The 27728-nt window shown below is 38.0% G+C and overlaps 1 protein-coding gene across 1 annotated transcript; it reads left to right on the top strand.

The window, feature by feature from the left end:
* Positions 1-5244: 5244 nt before the first annotated feature.
* Positions 5245-26856, top strand: LOC139718120 (uncharacterized). Its single transcript, XM_071629605.1, has 17 exons — positions 5245-5385; positions 8036-8337; positions 8792-9024; positions 10531-10686; positions 12226-12288; positions 13548-13657; positions 15088-15195; positions 17060-17153; positions 17929-18059; positions 18948-19034; positions 20120-20235; positions 21108-21186; positions 22050-22139; positions 23884-23988; positions 24490-24648; positions 26099-26160; positions 26781-26856. The coding sequence occupies exons 1-17, from the start codon at positions 5245-5247 to the stop codon at positions 26854-26856; spliced, it is 2112 nt and encodes a 703-aa protein (XP_071485706.1).
* The last annotated feature ends 872 nt before the right edge of the window (positions 26857-27728 follow it).

The raw sequence follows: 27728 nt of genomic DNA, 5'->3' as shown, positions 1-27728 counted from the left end.
CCACCCCATACACACATCAAAAATGTTTGGCAACCCCTGCATGGGTACAACTTGTCTCTTGTCTCAACTTGTCTCACTGATTTTACACACCTTCTGTGTAGCTTCAGATTGTTTGCGTGGCAAACATCACAACAGCAATGAGTTAACTGCTGCTAAATGATGAATGAACGCCGTTCAATTCATATCATGGCAACAGGGGGTACTGCCCGGGGTATGCCCTACTGCTCAGAAAGGAATTCGAAAATTACCCGTCATTGTCTCTACACCCTGTTTTAGATTAATCGCGCTATTCCGATGCTACGCACCAGTTTGCACTTGACAGAAATGCCAGGGATTTTGCATGTGGTTGCTGCCCCCCTTTTTTTTCTTCTTTTTTTTTTAAAGATAGCGAAAGCTGCTAAGGAACAACGAGAAAGAAAATCAAATGAAAATGAAGTCCTCCTAAATTACCAACAGTCATTAATGGTAATTTTATACTCCTCATTTTGCCTTGAATCTGCAGCAAGTCAGTCATGAATTTTATGGCATCGATGGAATTAATATTTTGTTCCATGGTTTTACTGTTGTTGTTTGGGGGATTATTTTAGTGAGTGTGCGTGTGTGTGTGTGTGTGTGTGTGCGCGCGCGCGCGTTAAATCGAACGAGCGTGGAGCCGCAAGCGCAGACTGTCTCTTTCATCGCCATAGAATGAGGCGGTCTCGGAAGGGGCCGGAAGCGGGAGGAGAAAAAGCACGCAAAGCAAGCGAAAAGAACACTGCGAGAAAACTGGCAGGTGGTTTTCTGGCTGGGTGACGCTATCCGCCGAGCAGACGACAAAAACCTCTCCTTGAGGCGCGAATGGTTTCCAGGCAACCGCCAGGGTGGTGCACCTGTCACCTTACTTTCGACTTCAAGTTCAGTGAGAATCGAGCAATGTGTGAATGGCTGCTAAGGAAATACATTTGTATAGTATAATAATGATAAGAAAAAAACATGGCGTGTACGATGGTACTGTTTTTACTTGGTTGCTTCTTTCGCACATTATTATTCCACTTGACTGCGCTATATTATCACCAGTATGAATGGTGATATAAAGGGTTACAGCTTAGAAGGTTTAATGGGAATTGCTGTTACTGCTGGTATCTAGATATAGCTTTAGGATATGTCGCAAAATTGTGGCGATGTGCGTGCATCTTTAAGACGACTCAGCGAGCCTTGCCTCTTTGAAATATGTAGCAATACGCCGAAGTTACGGCATAATTAAAAACGTGCCATTAAAAAAAAAAAGAACAATGTGAAGTCGCGCTATCTTGTAAATTATGAAAGGAGTATCGTGAATTCTGCGATGATGCATCGGTCACCGAATAGATTCATCCACTGTCTTGTGAAAGCGAGGGCGAGTAGAATCTCCTTGGGTGAATCAAAGGGCAGTTTCCATTTGAAATCGGAGAAAGAATAGCACCTGCAGGTGTCAGATATGAACTGTGATCGCCAAGGGCATCATCTCTATATACGTCACCGTAATAATTATTTCTTTCTCCGGGATATCTTCCATAAATCGGAATTGTGTGGGCTGCACTGGTGCGAAAACAAGACACCGTCTCGGCAATAAGTAATGATCGATCATTGTTTTTATTCCTTGACGAGATTCCACAACAAGGAAAAAAAAAAATCATCAAGTATTGCAGGAAGCTATGACCCCTCCAATCGCCCTTCTGTTCGACCTTCAGGCTACGTGATAATTGATTATAGACAAAACAAAATAATAGCAGCAGATCAGAGGCTGCATAGGTGCATGGTCTCTCTTGTGACAACACTGTGATATCGTGCTTTTGAGAGATGAGTTCGCTGTCTCCCGATTCCATTCGAGACGTCGGCTACAAGTGGAAAACCCGGTGGGCAGGGAAAATTGTCCTGGAACCGATTTATAGAAAGGTAAGTACAAAATGTACCCGGATCGTGGTCTGAGTCACATTTGATTGAATCATTCTTGAACGATTTTGTTTTTGTGGGTTTTTTTTTTTTTGGTGAGAAATCTGTGATAATAGTCACGAAACCAAACGGGGAGCTTGGTGACGGTAGTTTGCGGGCCACTAAATCGTATTTATTTTCATTTTCCCCTCTTGACGGCACATTGCAATTCCTTACGCAGAATACAATATCGACACAACGACCCGTTTTGAGCCGCTTCTTTCAATTATTATCTCAAAGCATTTTTGTACTATATAACGATGACAGCACAATCTTAAGAGTTTTATCGCAGAACGAGCAAACTCTATTCTTGTTAAGTTGAGATATTTGTGATTAAAGTTGCTAAAAAAGCAAAGAAAATACAGGATATCTTTACTCATGACTTCTAGAAAATTCCTTGTTATGTTACAAAAGACATTAGTGAGGTATTACGAAAAAGGTTTAGGTTTTGCTTTATCTGATGCTGGATTTACTTTGAAATGCTTCACAATGGCGCCCAGCCCATTTTGCAATAAAACTCTTAAATTATGGTTATGACAGACGTGGGTGTGTTTTCTTTTTATCTCTCTGCTTTCTTCCTTTTATCATCTTCCGTTATTTACAAATATGAAATCTGTGCCAGCTGAAAAATGATCCAAACAAAGTGAATTTAAATGAGATTGGGACTATCAGGTGGTAGATACTTGTTAATACTTGTATAACAAATTTTGCTGTCGCTAATGGTTGATGATTACTGATATGACAACCTTGAGTGTCATAGACAACAATTCGTCCAGTCGCATTGTTGCATAAGTATTTTTTTTTTTTTTTTTGCAGTATTTGCAAAAAGATAATCTGGTCAAGAAATGGGAAATCCGGGGGAAGGGAATCGGAGAGAAGATTCGAGAAAGTAGATCCAGACCATAAATGGCGGATCCAGAGGGGGCGCACCGGGTGTGAACAAAAGTTTAAAACTTCATAACTTCTTAAAACCTGCACTGATGTGTTCTATCACGTAAAGTTATGGATTATTATAAGATGGGCTGTAGAATCTCTGCAATCTGATTGGTCAATTGCATTGATTTTTACTAATCCCCATTGAACCATAATTACGCATCAGTAAAATCCAAACGCATGCCTGGCTCAAACCTTGTAGGTGTACCGGACAAATGAGAAGAGGGGGGGGGGGGGTGAATTTCGTGAATTTACGGGCCCATTTTATAAAACGAATAATGCACGGGCCTAACTCATGGATCGGCTGAGAATTGGATACTCTCGTTTAACTTTGGAAATACAATGTAGTCTAAAAACCCACTCGCTGTACCTCTCGTAGGTTTACACAATCCAAAGTTAACTCGCGCATCCAATTTTCACCGATCCAATCTGTTTGGTTTCAACACAATGTCATCAGGGAAATTTGAGGAAAGCTAAAAAGACAATCCGATCGATGCCGAAACGATGAATTTTATGCTTCTGCAATCACAAAATTTACGTGTTATATTGGGGGGGGGGGGATTTCGAAAAATAGTAAAAAGCTGATCAGCCCTGAAAATTGGCACATACATTACCTGTCGCGTAGTCTACCAAACTATTAAAAAAGATGAATTTTTCATTTTTTAAAATATCAATATGCGTGAAATCATAATTTTTGCTGTAATTCAGAACATAAAGCTAATGGCATCATATTGTATGTATTCTATTGTTTTATGAATAATGATTTCTTATGTATTTCTTTGATTTTCGACCTTTTGTGTTATTTTTTTTCGTTTTTTTCACAAAATTCATTACAGAACCTATTTTAAGCATAATTATGCTAAATCTAATTGGTTTCAGCCATTGAAAGTGAAAATAATCATATCTTTTTTAATAATTAGGTGAGGAAACTCTATTTGCATAGACTTTGTACACAAAATCACGTTTTTGAGCCATTTTCGGTCTGACAAGCGTGTATAAAAGGTTGTGCAGCGTCGTAATTTTATGTTCGTTTTCCGCGAAAATGGTGTCATTGATGTGCAAGACTTGAAAGTGAAAGTCAGCGAGCGGCGCGGTCAAAAAAAAAATCGCGCGGCAAAATGGTCGTGGGAAATGTCGGGGGGGGGAGGGAGGTGATTCAACCCCCCCCCCCCCCACCGGCCCTTTTCGAGAATGGATTCAAGATTGGGAATAAGGGGATACACATGATGATCAAGATGATGATATGTATTTGTGTTGAATTGGGATAAATAGCACTAGTTCGTGTGAAAACTCTGAACAAGAAGAAATCTAAATCCTTCTGTATAGGCCACATCTTTTTTTTTTTTCCCCATTCATATTCGATGTAAATGAAGCTGATTATGTTACTACAGTGTATGTTCAATGAAGTAAGAGTTAAACGTGGATTGGCGTTGATCTTAAGTAAATTAAGCATTATCCTACATGTATAGCTGCCAAGTCATTTCATTTGTGTATATATTGAGTAGTACATGCTTTGCATTTCTGTAAACAACACTGTAGCATTATCTTGGGGGAGGGGGAAGCTACCAAAACAAAAGCTATGCAAAAAGCTAAATCGCGTGATCAATTTCTGAGCTTAACCCCATCCCCTCCAACGCCTCCCCCCCCCCCTTAAAAAAAAAAGGGAGAAAATAATTTTTTCCCTCTCATTTAATTTCATGCTGCAGGTCGATGGATTTCCCCCTTGCCCCTCCCCCCCCCCCCCCCCCCCACACACACACACACCTTTTGGGAATATGGGTGCTATGAGTCTTCTTCTTTTTTATGTTTTTTATTTTTTTACAGACCTCTCCTCCTCCCCCATGAAAAAGTCCAACCCCCTATGCTTGTTTGTTTGTTTGTTTGTTTTTCTTCTTGTTTGTTAATTTTTCTAAAGCAAATCTTTCGAGGTTCACAGAACGTCGATGTTGTGCTGGTATGCCTATCAAAACGCGTTAGATGGCGCTATTTACATAATTAATTGCAGCCAGGGCCAGGGTTTATGCACACACTCGTACACACACGCAGTACACACAAACGCCTGGCGCGGCTATGCACTGTATACAAGTTTAGTGAAACTTCGGCGCAACTGTTCGGCGAACTTTCTACGAAGTACCGTACGCCGCCGACATATATATATAGCCAGCCGGCGATTTTACTCCAGCGTACCTAACAACGGAGCGACATGGCAATTAGCGTGAATTCGTATTTGACCTGCATCTACACGATATAAAATCTCAATCACGTCATTCATGTCATGTGATTCCAGTCAGAATGAAGTGCGCATTCTATTAAGTCTTCCGGAGACAACTGTTGTCATTCTTCTTCAAGATTTGATCAATCATGTCAAGTCCTAAACTTGACTCAAAGTCGCACTGCTGCCGCCACCATCATGGAAAGTTGGACGGGACAGTTTCGGCCCTGCGACCTCGCAGTTCCCGATCTGCACTTTCTAGCAGAGTCGTATCTCGGAGACAAAAAACTGTAAGCTTGGAAAGAAAATTTTGACTTGTGTATTGTAAGAGGATTGGTCAGTTCTTTCTTTCTTTCTTTCTTTCTTTCTTTCTTTCTTTCTTTCTTTCTTTCTTTCTTTCTTTCTTTCTTCTTTTTTTTCTTCTTCTCCTTCGTCTTGCTTCTTTCTAACCTGTCACTGTCAGATATCCACATAAATACATTTACTAGTAGGTAGTTTTGTAGAATCTATCCCATGTTTAATCATGATATACGCAAGTATCTTAATTGTAAATTAATCGCTACCTTATATTAGTAAGAGGTAAAAACAATTTATTCTTTTTCGTTTTTCTCTTTATTTTCATATTATTGGCTTTTGTTTCTTCAGGTCTTTTGTTCTTATTTCAAGCTTTTTTTTTTCAATATTTGTGTGTTTTTTGTTAAAATTATTTTTGCACATGATTGTCATAAAGTCTGGATTATCACTGCACAATTTGGCAGTAGAATATTATCTTTTCCTTGTGTGTGTGTGTGTGTATCATTCGCGAAATCAAAATGCACGTGAAAGTTCTTGTCTACACAATATGCATTGGATACCAGTGGCAAGTCGTGAAAATTTAATCCTGCGAGAAAGGCCGTTGGCTCCAATTCACGATTCACAATTTTCATGCCGCGAGTATATTGTGTTTTACAGTAGATAGTCATTCTTGACAGTTGCACCATAAATCTGTGTTCTCAAGGAATAAAACCTGGGAATCACTGCTGTTTCTGTGAAAATAAAAACATACATCATTGTGTCGATGGTCGTTAAACTGGCAAGACATTACTCGATATTGTGTTTGTGATCTCTGATCTTTCATCATGCAGTAAGATAGATTTTTATAAGTAAGATAAAATAAGTAAGTAAGAGAATATGTAAAGAATACTATGAAATCATCCATTATACAAATATTCATCTACATAGAACCCCCTAGTCTGTGTTGGTTTTGTTCACAAAAAAAAGGTCACTAATTTTGTCTTTGAAATATTTTCCCATGCATAATGTAGATACTTTGTCATACTCGACCTGACCTGCTCAAAAGTTAATCCATTTTTTGTGATGTTTTCAATGGAAAATCTGTGAAAGTCTTTGTTTTAATTAGGTTGTTTGTTCGTTTGTATTATTTTCCCAATATACATAGTTTTGTAATGGCATTAGATAACCCGATGATTCTGGTTCCCCCAGTAATTATTAATCCTGTGTTTTTGTTTCCTTTTTTTTAAAGACCAATAATTTATATGATGTGTGAATAATTTTGAATGCGGGGGTGGGGATGAATGACAGTAAGCACACAAGATTTGGTGAAGTACAAATGTAGTGTCCAGAATAACTAAGGTGAATTGCATTTAACACTTCAACCAAATCACAACCCCACATTCCAAGAAGTTCCAAGTGGCTGCCTGATTGATGTTAATTTTCACTTAAGGGTTGCTATATTGTGCAAACCTAAGTAGTTGATTACACAGTTATAAAGAGTTAAGACTTCTCTCATAATCAATACTGGGCCAAGCTGTAATCTGAAATTCTTTGGTAACAGCAATTAAAATCATGTTGTATATGGCAGGCACTTTGGACTCTGTCAATGAGCAAATCATGCATTGTGTCAACTAAGTCTTAGTGCATTTTTAAATGCCACTATAGTGTGTGAAGATATTTATGCATTGCTTCTTCTTTCTGCTGATTGACTTTTCCTAAGGTCAATTTTTCTAAGTACCTACCTTACAAAAACTATGTTTGCATAACGCCAGTCCAAAGTGCTGCATGTTAATATGTGATCGTTGTCTATGTATCCATGTATGACTGTAAACATAGACCAGGGATGAAGTGCAGTTTGCATAATAAGTTCTTTGCTTCCCTGCACAAACTTCAAAACGTTTCGCTGATCAGAATATTATTTGCAGCGCTAACTACTCTAGATATTAAGCGCAAAATAATTTGGAAGATAAACTGTGTCAGTGTTCTGAAAGGTCCATTTAGTGATTGAATTTAATAGAGAGTTATTGCAAATCTGCACAATAAGTAATTTCTAAGTGAAAAATATAACAAAATACTCTAATGTCCTCAGTGTGGCATGTACAGTTGTTCATGAAAGTGCAAGGGAAGTCATTGCTAACAAGTCACAAGTTTTGATTCCAAACTGAATTCAAGGGAAATAAGTCTGCTGATGCAGGTTGTATGGTTGCATAAAAAAAAAAAAAAATCAATGATACATAACCCTCTTTAGCAGTTTCCTCCATAAATTTGAAGTATAGGGTTTACTGATGATTTGCAAATTTTATGAGAACTAACACAAGTTTATTTTTGGGTTATTACTCATGGAGAAGACGTATGACATTGCGAGATTTATGGTCATTTACATGTATTTCCTGTGACATTGTAGTATTGATATGATGCAACTGAAAGACACTGAAATCACTTTGAAAAAAAAAAAATTATGTTCATCTTTATAAGTTATTTGTTTGTTTGATTTTTTTTTTTTTTTGCTGTGCAAAAAGAGTAATTTGAATCTCAAATTTGGAAATATCTGTATGCACATGCAGATGATATCTAAAAAGGAAGAAAGAAAGAAGTGAATGCTGCCAACAATGAGTAACAACACTGCAGGTGATGCATTGCAATCTTCCTCTTCATCTCAAACACTAGAAAAGCAGTAAGACCAAGTCTTCCAGTGGCAGGAAGCGGCTTGCATCATCACCAGAGGGCAGCAGTCATTCCCTGTCGGCTCAAGGGAGGCTCCTCAAGGATCTCATCTCCTCCAGTGAGACCTCGCCCCGCAGAGATGCCACCTCACCGACCCATCTGAACTTTGGCCGCATCAGCCTGGCAGATGAGAGAGGGGATGCGAGCGACGCCCTGTTCATCAGACGCAAGTCCCCACGCCAGGATGTGTCCAAACCAACTTTCGCTAGGTCAGCCGCCAGGCCCAAGACAGCATCTCCAAACAGGTGAATGGACCTGAAGCTCTTTCCATTTCTTTTTTCTTTTTTTGTCCATCAACATCATTTCCTTATTTGTAATTCAGACTTATTTGTTATTTCACACTTTAATGATTATGTTCATTAGTAGATCCTTGGACAAAATGTTTGTTCCACTTTGTTCCCCATGACGCAATTGTACGCATCAAAGCTGGCTACAAGCGGTGTAGGTAAAAGTTAAAGCAGGGTCTTCTTGGAGACCTACTGATCAGTGTTCACATTGAAATGGCTTTCCTGGTATATGAAATTAATCATTTCCTCCAGAACACACAAAAAAGTAATTTCCTTGTGGAGTACCTCATTGAAGTAAACAATTTGTGTCTTGTAATAAAAATTATATGTTTAAATGATTGATAATGAGAAAAAAACACAAGTAATTGCATTTAAAAATGGTAAATATGATTTGTCTGTTTCTTCATTGGAGGTCTCCCAATCGGAGTTTAAGCCCACAGAGCCGCAGGGCAAAGAGTTCCATGGCATCCCCTACAATCATAGTGAGTCCACCCCAGCAACACACAGATGTCAATCGCAGGCGATCTATCCTGGACCGTTCCACTTCGGATGACAGGAGGGAGAGTCATGCTTGGTCCATGACGGAGGTGCTGGATGACGATACATGTTCTTCAGATATGAGAGATGAGGAGTTTGAAACACCAGGTGAGAAATCTTCACCCTGGTGTTGTATCATGTGAGGTCAGGGTAGAGAAAATGGGGGGGGGGGGGGGCGGGGGAGGAGGGGAGGAGGAGGAGACAGACAGATATGAAGAGAGACATTGAGAAAAAAATGCAAAGGGAAATAGAGAGATAGGGGTGTGGAAAACACACACATACAGATAGATAGCATAAGGAGAAAAGAAGAAAAAGAAGAGAGAGAGAGGGTGCAGATATACACTTTACAAAACATTTTTGGAAAAAGCAGAAATCTGAAGAATATTAACTCTGTTGTTACCATTTCCAGCCCATGTGTATAGAATGTAGATGCCATTTTGAGTTGATGGAGCAGTGAAGATTAACATTTTATATCATGATGTGCATTCTGCCATTCCAGCCTTGTCTTGCCCTTTTTTTAGTTGCATCCATGTGTTAAGTCAAATCAGGTTTGTTTAGATTGAAATGCAGTCATTGCCTAGTATTGAAGATTGTCTCATATCTTCACATGTATCATATACTGAGTTTGTTTATACAGATGAAATACAGACAGTGCCTGCTGTAAAAGTGGATATTTTCGTGTGAGTAATCTTTTGCAGGTAAGATGAGTTTGGGATGTTCTTAATTCTTCAGAATCAAGACATAAACTACTGGAACATGCATGTATGGCAAGCAAAAATATAAGTGTGCTTTAATTTTTGTGCGAGTTTCTGATTGCGCAAAAATATCAACACTGCAAAGATATCCACTTTTACAGTATGTTATCAAGTATTGATACTTTTATATGAGGTGAGAGTATTCTTATCATATTGAATGGCTATGAACGGGATACCAGGGAGTAATGGCCCTAACGAGTGCAATATTCCCTGGTATTCCATGAATTTAAGCCATCCAATATGATTATCATCATCTATAATAAAAGTATAAGCTGCCCAAAAGTACCGCACTTCTACCCATCTTTGAAGATGACTCGGCACTGAAGGAGTAGCCTCTACTCAAGTATCTGCTTATGAAGCAAGCAACTGGCAAGATGTTTGCACGCTTGTAAATTGTAACAAGATTTCACGCACTAGTAGCAAGCGTTTGCCCAATCAGCAAGCGCTCGTGCAAAACACGAGACAAAATATGGTGTATTATTGAATGGCCAGTAACAACGGTAGCCTATGGGGAATTAATACCTTGGCCTATGTATTTTGTTCAATATGCTCTCATATTGAACGGTAAAAATCGAGAGGACACAATACACATTTTTAATGCGCCGCTAAAACGTCCTATATAGATGATAATACCGTATACCTGCACCTAGATGACACAAAAGGAACCAATATTGGCTTCCATTACATTTTCTACTGGAACGCAGATATATATAATTTTAGAATATAGCTGAATTGTGTGATAGTGAAATCTGTATTCAGAATGCAATTTTTCTCAGAATATGCCAACCACCCCCCCAACAACAACAAACACAAACAAGAAGCCTGTAAGGCATCACTCTCAATATTGTATGTTTCCCAGAGAGTTTAGCAACTACATCCATCTCCAAGGAAGAGGAGGAGGAACAGGAGGAGGAGGAGAGGCGTGTCTTAAAGGATCCAATCAGAGACATGATGGCCACTCCTCCTGACGAGGAGGACGGCTACGACACGGACCTGGCTGAAGAGTTTCCTCCAAGTAAGTGCAAAAAAATATGTGAGTCCATATACTCTAAATATGCCACATACCATATACTCCATATACTCCATATACTCCATATACTCTAGATTGGCATCATCATATAAGAAAACTTGATATGAACACATGACGCTGATATGCACATGATGCATAATGGGAAAAAGCTTGATCCCAATGGCAGTCGTGTCTGGGGTGGAGGTTGGGAAACAAAGCAACCCCAACTAGGATTATGGTAGCCGCTTTTGTGTGAACAACATTGAAGTTTCTTTGTGTCTGAAAAATTCTGTCTCTTGTATTTTCTATGAGCGTCACAATGCATAGCACCACATAACTTTGTTACAATGGACTTTTCTACTTGCGTTACAAACAAGTTAACCCTAAAGGGGCCGGGCTTTTTTGGCTATGCTCAGGCCGGGGGGGGGGGGGGGGGGGGGGGGGGGGGGGGGGGGATGGATTCCGCCCCCCCCGAGATCTCTGCCATCGGTGGTGCGATCGCGATGAAATTTTGCATGCGTGAGACCCGCGTCATAATCTACAAGATTGTGTCATAAGATTTTTTGAAACAATCAATTTCTAATTTTAATTAATTAATTATGCAAATTAAGCTCAAGATCATATTTTAGCCTAATTAAAAGCATTGAGAGTCTAATTTTTGGTCTGTAAATCTGTTGCAGCATATTCAACGATTGTACATCACAAAAACTTCCAAAATTCATTTCAATTCTTATGTATTTTATTGTTTTCAGAATTTCTTATGTATTTCTTTGTTTTTCAACTTTTGTTTTTTTCTTTGTTTTTTCATTGGAAATTGTCACTGACCACTTTTCTACCATAATTAGCACAAAACTAATCAATGAAAGTGATTAATTGTAAAAATAATCAGGTTTTTATGACTTTCACGACAGAGCACTGTTTTCCATAGGAAATGTACACAAAAATCACAAAATTGTGCCCGTTTTGGGGCGACATTCCGTTACAAAAATGGGCGTGGCTTCGCAAAAGTACGCTTGGACGTCGCAAATTTGGTCTCAAAAGTTGCGCGAGACTTGAACAAACAAAGTCAAGAAGCCTCGCGACGAGGCCTTCTCGCGTAACAGAATTATAGCGCGAAACGTCGAGGGGGGGGGCGGATTCCCCCCCCCGGCCCTTTTAGGGTTAAGGGGACAACTACTGAAAATACTGTGAGGGGTGGAAAATTCTGCAGAATATAAACTGTGAAGTATTAATTACAAACTGCAGGTTTCCCCTTATTACAGTAACTGAATGCCAATGATAACACATGGCTGGTTGCAGCTATGTGCAAGGGCTTATAAAGAGTTAAGTGTGTGGCTTTTGAATCTAAAATGATAATAATAATATAATATATCAATTTATAAAGCGCAAAACCTATAGACATATATTCTGCGCTGCAAATGCTTCTGTTGTGCTTGATAATAATAAACAATTAAATGAAAAGATGTGTTTTTAGCCGTGATTTAAAAACTTCTTCACAAATAACTTCTGAAGACATATCATTCTTGTTTTCTCTCACCAATTCAGAACCAAGAATTCCCCGCGATGCATCAGGAAGACAAGTGTACATCCAGAAGTGTCGGGAAGAAGGTAAGTTACTGCATTTACCTGTGTCTAGTGACTTAAACATATGGTTGCTATTTCAAGATATGTGTTGATCTTTGAAGGCTTCTATGGTGGTAGGACGTCAGGTAGTAGAAGGCTTAACGGTGCACCACGTATTCATACCCAAGAAAGAATAAGTGGTGCATCGTTAAGCCTTCTACCACCCAGGATGTGTATTTACAGCAAAGACCTTCATTACAAGAAAATTTCCATCCGAGGTGAACTCTGTGTATCATTGGGAGTGTGGGATTGCAATTAGCTGTACACATCAAACATTTGGAGATGACCTATAAATGTGTGTCACACTACATAGATACTGACAGGGAAGTAGTCAAAGGTAGAATGGTAGCAGCTGGGTAAAATATGATGCATCAGGTACTGAATTCTTGATTCTCACAGTGTGGTAGTTTTACATGCATACATAAAGTACATTGTAAGTACTGAATATGCCATTTATTTTGTGAGTATAATATTGTGAGACAATTTTGCAGGTGGTTAAATTTGCAATTGAGAACAACATCGATGGAATGAAGAATAAACTATTGTTCACCTTGAAGACAATATTAAGCACATTTGTGTCAGGTTAGGCAATGTTTTGTAGAGTTGTTAATTTTGCAAAAGTTAGTTAATTTATGAAATTTGTGGAAAAAAAAAAAACAAAGCAAAAATATACCCATGTGTTCATGGGTTCAGTGCTAAGTTCCAGCTAAGTGTGATTTCTGTAAAGTCAGTAATTTGGAAAGAAAAATCTTGCAGCTTCCACTATCCTATGAACCAAGTATTTTCAGCTGTGTTGCTATGCTGTTTATAACTAAAGCTAGATATTAAAGGCACATAGTCCCGGTAGTGAAGAGGGCGCTGTTGATGATACAAAGATTGCCGAAGTTGTGCTGTCATCAAGAGTAAAGCGCGTAGGTGTTGCTAAGTAACGTTGCCTTCGTTGTCTTCTCTGCGCGTCACGCAGTCTGTAGTGATGCCAGGAAGCGTGCTTATGTGAGTCTTAGTATGACATCACAAAAGAAGTGTGCTAAATAGCCTAGGTCTCTATAGGAAACTTGCGCCGTGCGCCCGCGTACGCATTTGACTAAACCACCGGGACCATGTGCCTTTAAATGAGAAATATTTTACTTGAATTGAAAGTGAAAAGTAAATATAATTGGCCTGTGAAGTGTGTATACAGCACCTCTTAATCTGCTGCAAAATCATATGGACTCTGAATTTTCCACCCTTCTGCCACCATAAAGGAATTGACCCTGCCACATATGTTCTGAGGCACCTGACTGACCCCGCCTTTCAGCTTCGTCACCGCTACCTCAACCTCCAGAATGTGCTCCCGCTGACAATAGCAATGAAGGTGGGTTTCTGTCTGGGAGTGTTTGAATAATTGTGTGTGTGTGTCTGTGCGCTTTTGTGTGCATACGTTTAAGATTTATACATTTTAAATTAGCCACGGTTGCAATGGCAAAACATTACGAAGTTTAAGTTTGCGAAGTTTAAGTTTGCAAAGTTTCGCCAGTGTGACCGCGAACTTCCAGTAAAATTTTACACGAAACTTTTCATATAATTTCCCACTTAAACTAGGAAAATTTCCTGGACCCCGCCAATCCTCTCTGTGTTTGTGCAGACAGCATGCTTGCAGCTGAAACTTGGCAAAGTTTGTCAAGTGAACAGTCTGTCACCTGTTTGGGAGTGTTGCCTCCAAAGCATGCTCTTAATCATTGGCTGTCAGACAGCGTGCTCTATCTTCTTTATGGCACATGCTCACCATCGACCCTAACTTTGAGATGTAACATTGAAAAGTTTGGCTGCTAGTGTGGACAGACGAGCAAACTTCACGAAGACTTCTCAAGGTTGAACTTTGCGATGTTTTGCCAGTGTTGCCCCAGCTACCAAGTAGAGTTGTAGGGTTTGTTGCCATTCATTCTCAATCAACTTGATATTACAGCCCTCCTTCCCTCATGGATTATGACATGCCTGAGCTTGGTGTTGATGTTGGTATTAATGCTTGGTTGTTACTGTTATTGTTTTTAACCTTTTCCTTGTCTCAAGTTTTTTGCTCACTCTTCAGTTTGCAGTGTGCAAAGGTTTCTGTATGTATGTTGTTGTTTTGGTTTTTTTTTTTTGGCAATACCTTCAAATTCTGTTTTTTAACCCTTGAGAGTCCTGAAAACTTTCTTTTTTGTTACCCTTTCTTTCAAGTTAGCAGAATGTTCCGTTCTTTGATTCTTTATCCCCACCATTCATAATGACAATATTTGCTGTACCCCCACAGCTTTTTGCCTGCCTTTCCATGCAGGTCTGAGAGTCATTCATTTTGCGAACCTTCCCATTTTTAGCCATTCATTCTCCAATCCAAGCTTTAAACTATTTCATTCTTTAGAGCTTTCATAGTGACTCTTCAAATTCTGTTTTTGTCTTTTCATCATTCCATTTTCGGAGCATTTTTCTTGACTTTTCCATTGTTAGAACCTCTTTGTTGATATTTTCTGTCTTGGAGCCCACATTGTATATGATCCAAATATCTTGGACCATCCATTTTTTAAATTTTAGTTCTCAAGCCCTTTCAACTTTTCATTTCTTGAAAACCCTTGTGTTCACTCTTTTAACTTCTTTATGAAAAAAAAAATCAGTTTTAAAGCTTTGAAACTCTTATTTTTGTAGAAGCTATTTAAGCCTTCCATTTTGTAAGAGCTTTGTTTTTTCTTCACCTAACCATTCTCACAGCTCTGAAGTTATGATTTAGCTAAGGTGATCAGTGCTCATCATTCTCCATATCTCATATAGAGTAACTCGATGATTGAGACACTGGACATGTCGGACAACCATCTGGAGGAGGAGAGCGGGGTTGCCATAGCGAAGATGCTGGAAGATAACATCAACATCACCAAAGTGGTGAGTGAGCTACACAGCTGGGCCCCGTTTTATCAAAAGATAAAATCGATTTTAAATTTCCTTACCACACAGGCTGCCATAGACTTACAGTTGAAATCAACTATACATTGTATAATCAATTTTAACTCTTCATAAAACAGGGCCCTGGTCAATCATGTGCAGTTCTCAAATCCATCGGATCCTCAGTGGGCAGATTAACCCCCAACATCTATGATAAAGCAATTCCCATACGGTTACCATGTGGCGTGTGTCTTCTTCCCGTAAGCAATGAGTTAATTGATGGCAACAGTCACAACTTGTCTGCCTTAGTTTGAAAGTTGGGAACCAGTGTATGGACAGTGTAGAAGGGTGATACAGCCAGATGTAAAATCTACACTGTTTCATGTCACAACTTTATCACACCAGGGCCCCATTTCATGAAACGTTGATATGATAGCAACTTTTGTTGGAATGGCAATTGTCGTGGTAGCAACAAGAATCCAGCTTCCCGATTAGCTGTTGCTATGGGAAGTTGCCATTCCAGAAAGAGTTGTTATCCTAACATCTTTTATGAAATGGGACCCAGGTTTTGACCCTGGTGTCTCAATCTTAGGACCTTTCTATAAGTGTCTTCATCCACAAATATCATTGTTTATGTTATTAAGTGTTTATCTCTCTCTGTTACGAATGCTTTTCATGAGAAATTAACAGAATGGAAGAAAAATCAAATTCGCCCTGAAGATTAATCCAAATGCAAAAGGAGAAAGAAAATAGAGTATTCTTGTTAACTCAGGCCAACGCTTAGCTAAAAACTCAGTCAATTTCAGCTATTGCTGCTTAACTAAAAAGTCAGTCAATTCCAGCTATTGCTGCTTTTTACTTGTTACGATATCAAATGTTTTGTCCAGATGTATGTAAATTATCAAGAAAGGGTTCAGGGTAGTGACCTGGAGGTAACAAAACATTTTTCCAGTTAGAGTCATATTATGGTCTCATATTTGTTTGTTGTTGTTGTTGTTTGTTTGTTTGTTTTTGCTTTGTTTATTGGCTGACGTTGTCAGAAGCAAAAGAAGTCAATTTGTGGTCAGCATGGATTGAATAATGCCAAGAGTGTCAACCCAGGGACTAAAGTACAGGGATGGGTGGAGGGATAAATATATACCAGCAATTGTAAGCATCTAACTATGAGGGTACTTGCACGTAACTTGTGTATGCAACGGATGTCTCTGTTCACTCACTCTTGTGGTTCGTCCAATGGGGTGTGCCTGATTTGAGACCAGCAAAGTGCTACATTTTTCCCTGAAACTACATGAAAAGTGCTATTAAATTTGGCTCAGATTCGTTTGTTGTTGTTGTTGCTTTCATTGAATGTTTTATCCCCCAACATTGTCCATGGAGATTTTGAAGTTGTGTGCCAGCTTTATTTTGAACCAAAATATATTTTATGATTATTGGAGGATTGAGATGAAGGTAGAAGCAATGATAATAATGATAGCAGTAGTGAACACTTCTCTAGTACAACAATCCATCAAATAGATGCTCACAATCCTTTGAATAAAAAATGAAGGAAAAGGACAGAAAAACCCCAAAACAAAACAAAACAAAACAAAAAAGGAATCACCCAAAAGTGTCAAACCATCAAATTCAGAGCTAGAGAGGCAAGAGTTGTGCAGTCACTAGATACTGAACTTGTCCGTTCATACAGTGAAAGACACAAAAAAAAATGTAATGATATAAGCGCGTGACATGAACGTTGCCACTATGATACACAAACTGATACTCTGTATATTTAGCAGTCCTAATTCTTTAAGAATATCTGTGAGAAACTTTCATGCACACCATTTACTTCTATTACTTTTTGAAATACATTGTGAAATGCATGCAGGATTTGTCCCAAAACCTGATCAGGGCAAAAGGGATCACAGCCTTCTCAAATATGCTGGAGACAAACTACACGCTCAAGACCCTGTGCCTTCAATGTGAGTATGTTTTCATATGTGTCACATCATTTTGTTGTGTCAGAGAATTTTTTTTTCTCTTTTTTCCTGAGAAGAACACATTCCCTAAACTTGTTACTGACATATATGTTAAAGGTAGTATCATTCCCCCAGCTTTCTGAAAGAGGAAAGTCAAGTGCTCTTTTATCATGTTAGCAAAGTGAAAGTATGTTGCATTTTCTTTATATCATTGTAATATACATGACTTCACAAAGTGTTGTAGTTTTTTGAATCAGCAATGGCATCACAGAAACAGTAAAAACTGATAACTTTTCAATGGACTGTCCGATTTCCCTCAAACTTAGCTGATGTGTTCTTCTAATATTGCTGCATTCACTCAAATCATATGTGAATTTGGGTTTCATTCTCCTATAACATAGCTTCTTTCTCTTCACACTAATTGAAGTCCCTACTTTCTGAAAGAGGAAAGTCAAGTGCTCTTTCATTACGTTAGCAAAGTGAAAATATGTTGCATGTTCTTTATATCATTGTAATATGCATAACTTCACAAAGTGTTGTAGTCTTTTGATTTAGAGATGGCAGCACAGAAAATGTCAAAATTGATAACTTTTCAACGGACTGTCTGATTTTCCTCAAACTTGGCTGATGTGTCTTCCTAATATTGCTGCATTCACTCAATCCATTTGTGTATTTCGGTTTCATTATCCTCTAGCATAACTTCTTTCTCTCTCCACACCAATTGAAGTCCCTGTAGCATGAGTAAAAACATCACATGGTTTGATTTGTGTCTCTGCAGCCAATCATCTGACAGACAAGGACGCCATCCCCCTCGCAGAGGCTCTGAAGAACAATGCCACGCTGACCGAGCTGGACCTCAGCCACAATGACCTGGGAGAGCTGGCCGGGGTCTACTTGGGAGCTGGCCTGGTGGGTTTGGTCCAACTCTCTCTAGTAAATTACAGCTGATTGGTCTTAAAGGGCTGGTATAATTTCGTTTTGAGATGGGGCTTCAGGTTTCCAGTGTGTTTTGATGATGATTTTTTTTTAGATAATTAAAAAGCTCTTATGAACTATGAAAGAGCATAATCCAATTCTAAGAGGAATGCAAAGTCTATTTGATGCATCTTGGTTTTGAAATGGCTGAGCTATCCAAAACAAAGTTATCCTAAATAAAAGGTAGGACCTACATTTTATTAGGATTGAAGTGATGATGATGATGATGATAATTATGATGATGATGATGATAACAATGATGATAATGTTGACAGTGACGATGATGATGATGTTGACATGGACTGATGTTCCCATAGTAACCCATGATAGCCTCACAACCTTTAAGTCTTTCGATTATGGTCTGACTGTGCCCTATTTTCTATTGTTGCAGTATCTGCAGATGGCTGCTAATTATTTGCCTGTTGGTTCATCAATTCGTTTTGCTGCATGTTGCCCATGCATTCTTTCACCTGTGATGTATTTTCTTTTTTTTCCTCGACAGAGGTACTTTATTCATTCATTTCCAAAGCTTTACATCGAGCGATTTCTTTTTTTAAACAATGAATGGGCACATACTCAAAAAGTACAGATTCTTCATTGGTTACTATTAAAGTAAATGATTTCATCATGTTTGATACAATCTCAGAAACATTATCTAACAGTATTTCATTTCTAAAACTAATCCATATTTTTCACCTGTGATGTAGAATCTTTGAAACTTGTTGGTTTAGTTAAGATTTAACGTAGTTTGACTGACACCATGAAATGAGAGACATGATATCAACGAAAAATTGTAATTTTTGTTTGGCTCCTTCAACTAAGACGGTGAATGATGGACTCATGTACTTGGACCTCAAGTGGAATGCTGTAAGAAACAAGGGAATTGCTGCAATTTCAAATGCTCTAAAGGTCAGTGAACCCTCTAGCTTCTTTATTAGTCAAATTTTATTAATATTTCTTAGGATATAGGTCAGCATGACACATTTCTTGACAGTGACAAAAAGTATGTTGCCATGGTAACAGCTCACATATTATGAGCCAAAATGATGGAAAATTCTGTGTTGCAAACTACTTCCTCAGTTTTTGCCCAATTTCCATGAAACTTGGTACAGATGTGTGCCTTTGGTTGTAGATGTGCAAGACACATTTTTTGACAGTACCCGAAAGTACGTTGCCATGGTAACGGCATATTAATGGCAGAAGATCAAGGAAAGATCTTGCGGATTTAACTACTTCCTCAGTTTTTTGACCAAAGCTTATGAAATGTGGCACACACCTTGATCTTGGTGGGAAGATGTGGAAGACATATTTTTCGGACGTGTCGGAAGCTGCGTTGCCATGGTAATGGCATATAAATGGCAGAAGATCAAGGAAAGATCTTGCGGATTGAACTACTTCCTCTGTATTCGACTGAAGCTCATGAAATGTGGCACACACATTGGTCTTGGTGGGAAGAATTAATCAAAATTAGATTGGAACTATGTTCAACAGTTATTGATAATTCCACCATCTTTGTAACAATACTGCAGAGTCCACCCCTACATTTTTTGTCAAGAGATACATGTAGGCACTACATTTTTGTTAGTTTTGATATAAGGTTAATCATTTGTCCCTCCTGAATTCCTGGCAATTTGTTTCGTCCTGTAGCAACACTATCTGAAATCTGTATAAGGCGAGTTTGAATGTGTGTGTGTGTGTATAACACTTCGCAACAGTGAATTCCCACTCATCTGCAAAGACTTTTTTTGATTGATCAGTTGATATCTTTTTTTTTTTTTTTATAAAACCTATTTAAGGTAAGGCCTCTTGGAACTTAGTATGTAAGCATTAAGTGCTAAAATAATGTCAAGACAGAGTTATAGTAAGAAAATCTCCCATTTCGGAAGTGTAGGCAGAAAGCAATGGGGATTCTCACTTTTGCTTTGAGAATCATTTACAAAATGACTATTGACCACCTGAAGGAAAGGAAATGACCCCTTGACCTTTTATTGCAGGTGAATTCAAGCCTGGAGGTCCTTGACCTTTCTCACAATGGTGTGTCAGTCCCAGGATGCATTGCACTCATGAGAGCCCTCAAGATCAACATGGGTCTACGAATTCTGGACTTGAGGTATGGGATATGATATAAAAATCATTTTGTTTGCTTGTCTGATTGTTTGGTTACTAGTATATCTCTTGCCTTGCATGACATGTGTGATGCAAAAACAATGGTTAAAGCATTGATTCTCAATAAATTCACATTTACGTCAAGGGAATAGCATCTGTTCTGTAAGAATATGTGGGGTTTGGGGGTCGGGGATTTTCAGAAATTTCCAGAAAGTAAGTAAGAAGAGCTTTCTTTTTCGTGACAGGAATGCAACATTTATTATTCTTCAGGTGTATTTGTGTTTAAAAGTCCCAGGTGTTTTACCATGATATGAGCGGTGAACGTGATAAGTAGTAAAGAGGAAAGTTATTCGTTGCCAACAGGATAGGATCCGATTTTGTACGGAATACTATTGGAAGCAAGTTTCTTCAATGCATGATTAGATACCAAGTATTAGAAGAATTTATATGAGTTTGACAGAAGTTGCTGCTATCCACAGCTGTGAATATGTGCTCAAGGGTGATGTGGAAAGAGTCTTTTCCATTTCGAGAAAGAGTTGTATTGCATTTATTTTCACATTTCATGTCATAATTTCATAATTTCAGTGCGCATAGAAGTTTCACCACAGGTAGAGTTGGAGAATATGTAGAGTACAAGTTACAGAATTTTACGTACAAAATTATCTCTGAGTTATGTGCTCCATCACCCTCACGTTTAACATTCTGAAATCTCCACATGCTTTTTATGGGGTCCATCTTGTTCTCCAGGGAAAGTGGGTTAAAAAAAGAAATTAATCATATAATGCATAAGTTATGAATTTCCGTGACGATTAGTCCCTTCCGTCTGTGAATGCTGGATGACATTATTTGTTTGTTTGTTTTTTTGGTCAAAAACAGTTACAACCACGTCAACAGTGTTGGAGCACAGAAACTTTCCATTGGAGTGAAGAAGAATACACGCTTAGAAGGACTGCTGGTAAGACACACACTTCCTCTCATAGGCTTTTACAATGTATAAATTAAAAGTGTATGTTCTCAGATTTTTTTTTTAATTTTTTTTTTTTTACAGGGTATCTATATTTTGAAGAAATGTTCTTGGCTTTGTGAGCTTGCAAAATTCTTTTAAAAAATAACAAAAAGCGACAGACATGAAAGAGTAAAAGGCTTATTTTTGTTTTGAAAGACAAAAGAACAAATCAAGCGAGTACTGCAGAAGCCCCACATTCCCTAAACTTTGACAGTAATTATTTGTGTGTGCATGTGAGTGTACTTACTAGTAATCTTTGTCTTGCTTTGTTAGCTTCTTTTTTTTTTTTAGTCGTAGTGCTAATTACTTGAAGTCATACAAATCTGTGTAGTTAGATAGCTTTAGGTAGGATCTCCCCAAATAAGTCATCATTACCAAAATTAAGCTAGTGCTGTCCTGCCAGTACACCTGTTTGTTTCTTATAGCAGTATTATCTCGTCACTCAGTTTGATGTTTTCTAGATTCCCTTCAGGTGAAGCAATCAGCCTTATACAATCTGTACCTGAATTCTTGCTGTAGGTGGCCTGTTTTGCAAGACTGAGACAAATGGCACCAATGATGATGATGATGATGATGATGATGATGATAATAATAATAATAATAATAATAATGATGATGATGATGATAGTAACAGTAGTAGTAGTAGTAGTAGTAGTAGTAATAATAATAATAATAATATTAATATGAATGATAATAATACAGGGTACTCGTAACGCACCAATTCCACATGACTAACGTGCTCAAGGCACAGAAATCATTGGACATTATGTCTGCGTTTTCCAAATGAGAAATTGTGTTTCTGTTTCACACAGCTGACTTCTAATCCCATCGGAGATGATGGCATGGTGGCGTTGTGCAAGGCCATGAAGCTTAATCCCACGCTGATACTTGTGTCAATACAGGTGAGTAGGCATCTTAGCATACATTGTACCTGTTTTCAGAATACATGTATCACCATTTTTTATCTCAATGGGCATATTAATGAACATGAGTATGGCATGGTGTCTTCAGCCAAGACTCTTCCTATTTTGTATTTTTTAAAAATGCATTCTTTCAATTTAATTAAACAGTTTTTGTAAATTTTTCTCTCAGCATATTCTGTTGTTTTTTGGAAGATGAGCTTCTCAAATATAATGCATCATTTTTCTGCTCAGTCGTTACAATTTTTTTGTTTTCCCTGCTACCAGCCAATGCTCTTTATGTTTGATTAAGATTAATACTTCTGCTTCCAAGAAGTATGATTAATGCCCATTTACAGTGACGGCATAAAGTAAACACAGTGAAGGAAATAGTCAAGGCACTTCATTAAACGTGATTTCGTTAGAATGTCATCAGGGTTTTCAAGGCGTTCATCATCAATTCTTTATCGGATGAAAGTTATTTCTCAGAATCCTTTTGCTACCATTACGTGATGTGAGGATAGGGAAAGGATTCTGAGAATAACATTACATTGTGTAATGGTCATAGGGAGAGGATTTTGAAAAATAATTCTGATTTCATGGAATCCTTTCACTACCATTAAATGGTGTAAGGGTAGGGAAAGGATTCTGAGAATAACATTACACGGTGTAATGGTCTTAGGAAAAGGATTCTGAGAAATAATCCTTTGGCTACCATAAAATGGTGTATGAGATGGTGGTGGATTCTGAGAACATTAGACTGTGTTTTGATAATAGATCATTAGAAATTCGTGAGATAAGAATAGGAACAAGAAATCAGAAAAGATTTATTCAAGATGTTCCAACCAAACAGTTTTACAAACTTTTGTGTACACATTGTCTGGATAGTGACAAATGTATATATTGGGAAAAGATATTTGACTCATCATTTGATTGGATGAATATATTCAAAAGAAACTTATGTTATTGTAAAGAAAACAAATTGAAAGAATTTAATTTTAAGATTTTGTATAATCTACTACCAGTAAAAAAGAATTTGTACAGATGGCAAATCAAAAGAGATGGAAAATGTGAGCATTGCGGTGTAGATGAAGATAATCTACATGCATTTATTGAATGCAGATTGAATACGATTTTCTTTTCGTATCTAAATGTTATAATCAAACTTAGATACGATGTTGATTTTGAGATAACAGGAATGCATCTGTTAAAAGCCCATAAGGAGACTGAACTAGATTTAATTTTGACAAATGCCTTTTGGTGTATTTATAAATATATACTGTTATGAAATAAAACTGGAAAAGCATATCGTGAGACTAATTTGCAATATTTGTTTGAAAGAGAAATTTGTGAAAGAATTAAGGAAGATTTGAATAGTAAGAAAGCACATCATAATTTACCAAAAGCAAATGATGTATATTGTGTAAATAGTTTGTGACTCTTTTTTATCTCAAGAATATCTTTCGAAGTTCAGTGTACTTTCTTTTTCCACTTTTTGTAATGTGAGATAATGTTTTGAACTATGGAAGCAATAAATACCCTGTTGGGGTAAAAAAAAACAAAAACACAAAACAAAACAAAAAAACATTACACTGTGTAATGGTAGGGAAAGGATTCTGAGAAATAATTCTGATTTCTCGGAATCCTTTGGCTACCATGAGATGGTGTAAGGGTGGGGAAAGGATTCTGAGAAAAATAGCAATATGATTATTAATTGTGCTTCTGTGGATCTTTCATTTGTTTTCAGAACATTCCGATGCCGCTCATCGTTCATCAGAAAATCCGAGATGTGCAGGAAATGAAAGATATTCACGTACTCAAGTTGGACGTGGATGGGCATAAACGAAACACAGTAAGTTCTATCAGAATAAAGGCACCCAATACGTGCAAGCTTGCTTTATTAACTATCTATTTTAAAAAAAAAAGACATGGAAAAAAATAGTCACCTCACAGAATCAAAGATCAGATGCATGAAGAAGATAAAGACAAGATAGTGTTTGTATATGGCGTTGATCCAAGACATATATTCTCTCTATTTGTCAGATGGCATTTTGATGATCCAAATTGCCCTACCTACAGTCAGTGGAGGATTCTTTTCTTATTCTTTCCTCATGTGAAAATCACACCTATTTGTTTGTTTGTTTGTTTTTTTTCATTGCAGCCAAAATCCCTCAAAGTTTTGTTGAAAATTATTTTGAAACTTGGACTTTCAAGATATGTACCAGCATCTGCATTGACTTGTCTTTACTCATAACAAATCACTCAGCGCATTGCAACTCAGGCTAACTCTTTCTGCTTTTCCCTGATTTTCGTCTCCCCACCCCTCCTGCCCCCCCCCCCATCTCAACCACAGCCACCGAGTCATGTGGTGGCGCTGGTCGACAAGTTCATCTGCGACAACCAGTCGCGGATACTGAACCACTGCCTTGCCCAGGACGTGGATCACACGGGAACGCTGGATGTCGGCCAAGTACAGAAAGTCCTGTGGGAATCAGGTCTTGATGTTACTAAGGTATGGAACGGTTGCACCAATTTATTTCCAACTACTGTGAGGCAAGAAATCTTTGTGGCATTAAATTTTTGTCAATTGGGTCAACAGCCTTGTTTTCGCTGCATGAAATTTTTGCGAGTTGCCATGAGCTGGCACTCAATGCATATAGTGTAGACAAGAACTTTTGTGTACATTTTAATTTTGGAAATCTTGGCTGTCGCGAAATTTGCGAAATTAAAATGCATGCAAACATTTCTGGTTTTTACAATATCCCCAATGTGGTTTCCTTGTTGCAAGATCATCCACTAGAGTTTGTAATACTTCATTTTAACATTCAAATGCAATTATCATGCAAGGTATTAATACTCATGGTGAAGCAAAAGGATACTTTTATTTTGTTCCCCCCTCCCAATGACCATGTTTCTTTTCAAATTATTTGTGTGTGTGAAACATTGACAGATTTGCTGGTTTGACAGTATACAGTAACAATTATCATGACTGTTGCCATACAGAGAGGTGGGGGAGGAGGTTTGGATGTGTTAAAATTTCCCAATAGATGAATTCATGCATTTGAACCCGTGCCACCTGACGTGCACAAGATAAATCTACCTCACATGATCTGTCAACTTTCTATCTTGTACTCAGTTATGAATTGGAAATGGGGAGAATTATGGGTATACAGTGCCATAACAGGGCTTGAACTTGGGACCTCTTCTTGTAAGAGTGCAGTGCACCTTCCACTATACCATGACAGCGACAACCATTATACACCCAAGAAGACAAATTTGGGAATTGTAAATTCCCAAATTGTAAATGTGTTGTATATGAATGAACTATGTACAGGATCAGTCATTTCCTCAGAGAATCCGTGCACAGCAATGGACAAATATATGAATATATACATTTATGTGTGTATATATTTACATTTATAAATATATAGATATATATTTATTCATACATATGGGCCATGACGCGAGAAAAGGGCCCTTAGCACCGCTGCGCGCAAACGCCAGAAAACCGCGCGGAAGTTTGACAAAGCAATACAGCCAGTACGCGCAAAAAAGATCAACCGGCTATAACTACGCGCACACGCATAGACGTATCAAAAAGTGACAGAATTTGGGCAAAACATGCTTTTTTGAATGTCGTAATGGGGTCATTTAGGATTGGAATTTCAGAAAAAGATTTGCATATCTAAATGCGTCAGAGTTTCTTCTACAATGTGGAGTAAAACCTCATTTTTTGGTATTTAATGCCCTAAGGGCCCTTTTCTCGCGTCACGGCCCATATATATGTAAATATACGACATATAAACCAGGATCAAAGGAAAAAGAGAAGCAATGTGTTTAAAGGGGGGAGAGGGATATTTACTCTGAATGGTTATTAATATAGTATGGGTATTTTGCAGTATGAATTATTTGATATTCTTATTGGTGGTTGTATTCCATTTGATATAATTTTTCTGTATCAGGAGCAACTGGATACGGCTCTGCAGCAGACAAAGTTGATCCGACATAGGAATATACCTTACAGGTAATTATGAATTGTTGTGAACCTATGACCCTCTGCCCAAGAGAAACCCAAACAATACTGCCACTTAAGTGTTACATATAACATGTTTATATTTTTAACTTTCAGGCATAGTAGCATCCATGCTTGTGTGTGTGTGTGTGTGGGGGGGGGGGGGACATAATATTGCACTACATTGTACTGGTACATAGGTGTATACTGTGGTTATATGTGATGACAAACATAGGCTGTGGTGGACATGTTTATTTTTGTGTGTGCATGGATGCACTTTATAATGGGGGGGGGGGGGATAGTGTGCAATCTTAATTTATTTGTGGGTACCTTGATTTTTGGTCAGAATGCTGTGCAGTTGCAGAATTGCTTTATTGATACCGTCTTACCACTGTCATACATGGAGATGAAAAAATTCTTGGAATTGTTTGCTCAAATTCTGGCGTTCGTTTACATTTCAACCTAATGCCGCCATAAACAATTACAGATATACCGGTGATGTTTTTGGAAAGATGTTGATTATCATTGATTGGAGGAAGCACTTGCAGAAAGTATTTGTTTTGTTTGTCTCAACTCTCACTGCGTCAGCGAACCTCCCAAAATGTGATGTTTTGAAATGTGCAACCTTGCAGGCCCATGCTGGACGGACTCTCGGCATTGATGATGAGGACCAGTTGGAAAGCACCATCACTCAGTCACGTGACCTGAAGCATGCATCCTCGTCACAGTCGGAAATCTTTGCTTTTGCTGCATGGAGGAGTTGACAAACTCCGGTTGAGCAGGTTGGCTTGAGAGTCCCTGCATCCACTGAGAGAACGTCCACCTCTTACATTGTAATTCAAGATGGGAAATCTACCATGATGGTTTATTTTTCAAAGAGTGGTAACAGATTTTTGCAATAGTATCACAATCTTACAAGAACAGACAATGATATCCAACCTAATTGTTCATAATTGGCATTTGATTATACAATATCAATATGATATTCAAACTGCATGTTTGTTTGAATATCATATTGAACAACGCATAGTTACAGATATGAGAAATGAATGCAATACCAAATATTTGCTGTCCTGTCATCATCAATTTTTACTTTCAACGCTTCATCTAACTCCCAGACACCTTTATGGAAAAGAGCCCAACTTACAAGGTAGATGGTATGTCACAATGGTGTATCAAATATCATAATGCAATTCATTGCTGTACCAACAATCTAAGAAAAAAAATGAACAACCCAAGAGAAATGTGCTAATGAGATTTTATTTGATATTTTTTTTATAATGTATCAAATGTACAGTTTAACAATTATTTAGCATAATTTTCATTAATATTTCCATTCTTTTGTGGGGGGGGGGGGTAGATTGAAAACTTATCCTTAAAAAAAAAAATTATTGTTTCGTTGATGAACAGCCAGTGAAGTGAGATAATTATTGATATTTGTCGTTGTTGCAAATTAGTAGTGCTTCGTCCCTTTTTCTTTTCTTTTTTTTGTTGTTGTTTTGACGTGTGCTGGTTGATGTTCATTTAATTTCTGCAGATGTAAAATATGATCCTTTGTTGGATGACAAATCCTATATGAA

The sequence above is a fragment of the Diadema antillarum genome, unplaced genomic scaffold, assembly GCF_040938485.1.
Source record: "Diadema antillarum isolate AM-2024a unplaced genomic scaffold, OU_Dant_1.0 scf00000089, whole genome shotgun sequence".
Classification (NCBI taxonomy): domain Eukaryota; kingdom Metazoa; phylum Echinodermata; class Echinoidea; order Diadematoida; family Diadematidae; genus Diadema; species Diadema antillarum.
The sequence above is the reverse complement of the archived record's forward strand: the minus strand, read 5'-3'. Positions and strand labels throughout refer to the sequence as shown.

Excerpts from the sequence above, each read along its gene's own strand:
- LOC139718120 (XM_071629605.1), top strand. The coding sequence starts at position 5,245 with ATGTCAAGTCCTAAACTTGACTCAAAGTCGCACTGCTGCCGCCACCAT. Across the intron at positions 9,025-10,530 it reads TGAGGAGTTTGAAACACCAG|AGAGTTTAGCAACTACATCC; the intron begins GTGAGAAATCTT and ends TATGTTTCCCAG. Across the intron at positions 20,236-21,107 it reads CTACGAATTCTGGACTTGAG|TTACAACCACGTCAACAGTG; the intron begins GTATGGGATATG and ends GGTCAAAAACAG.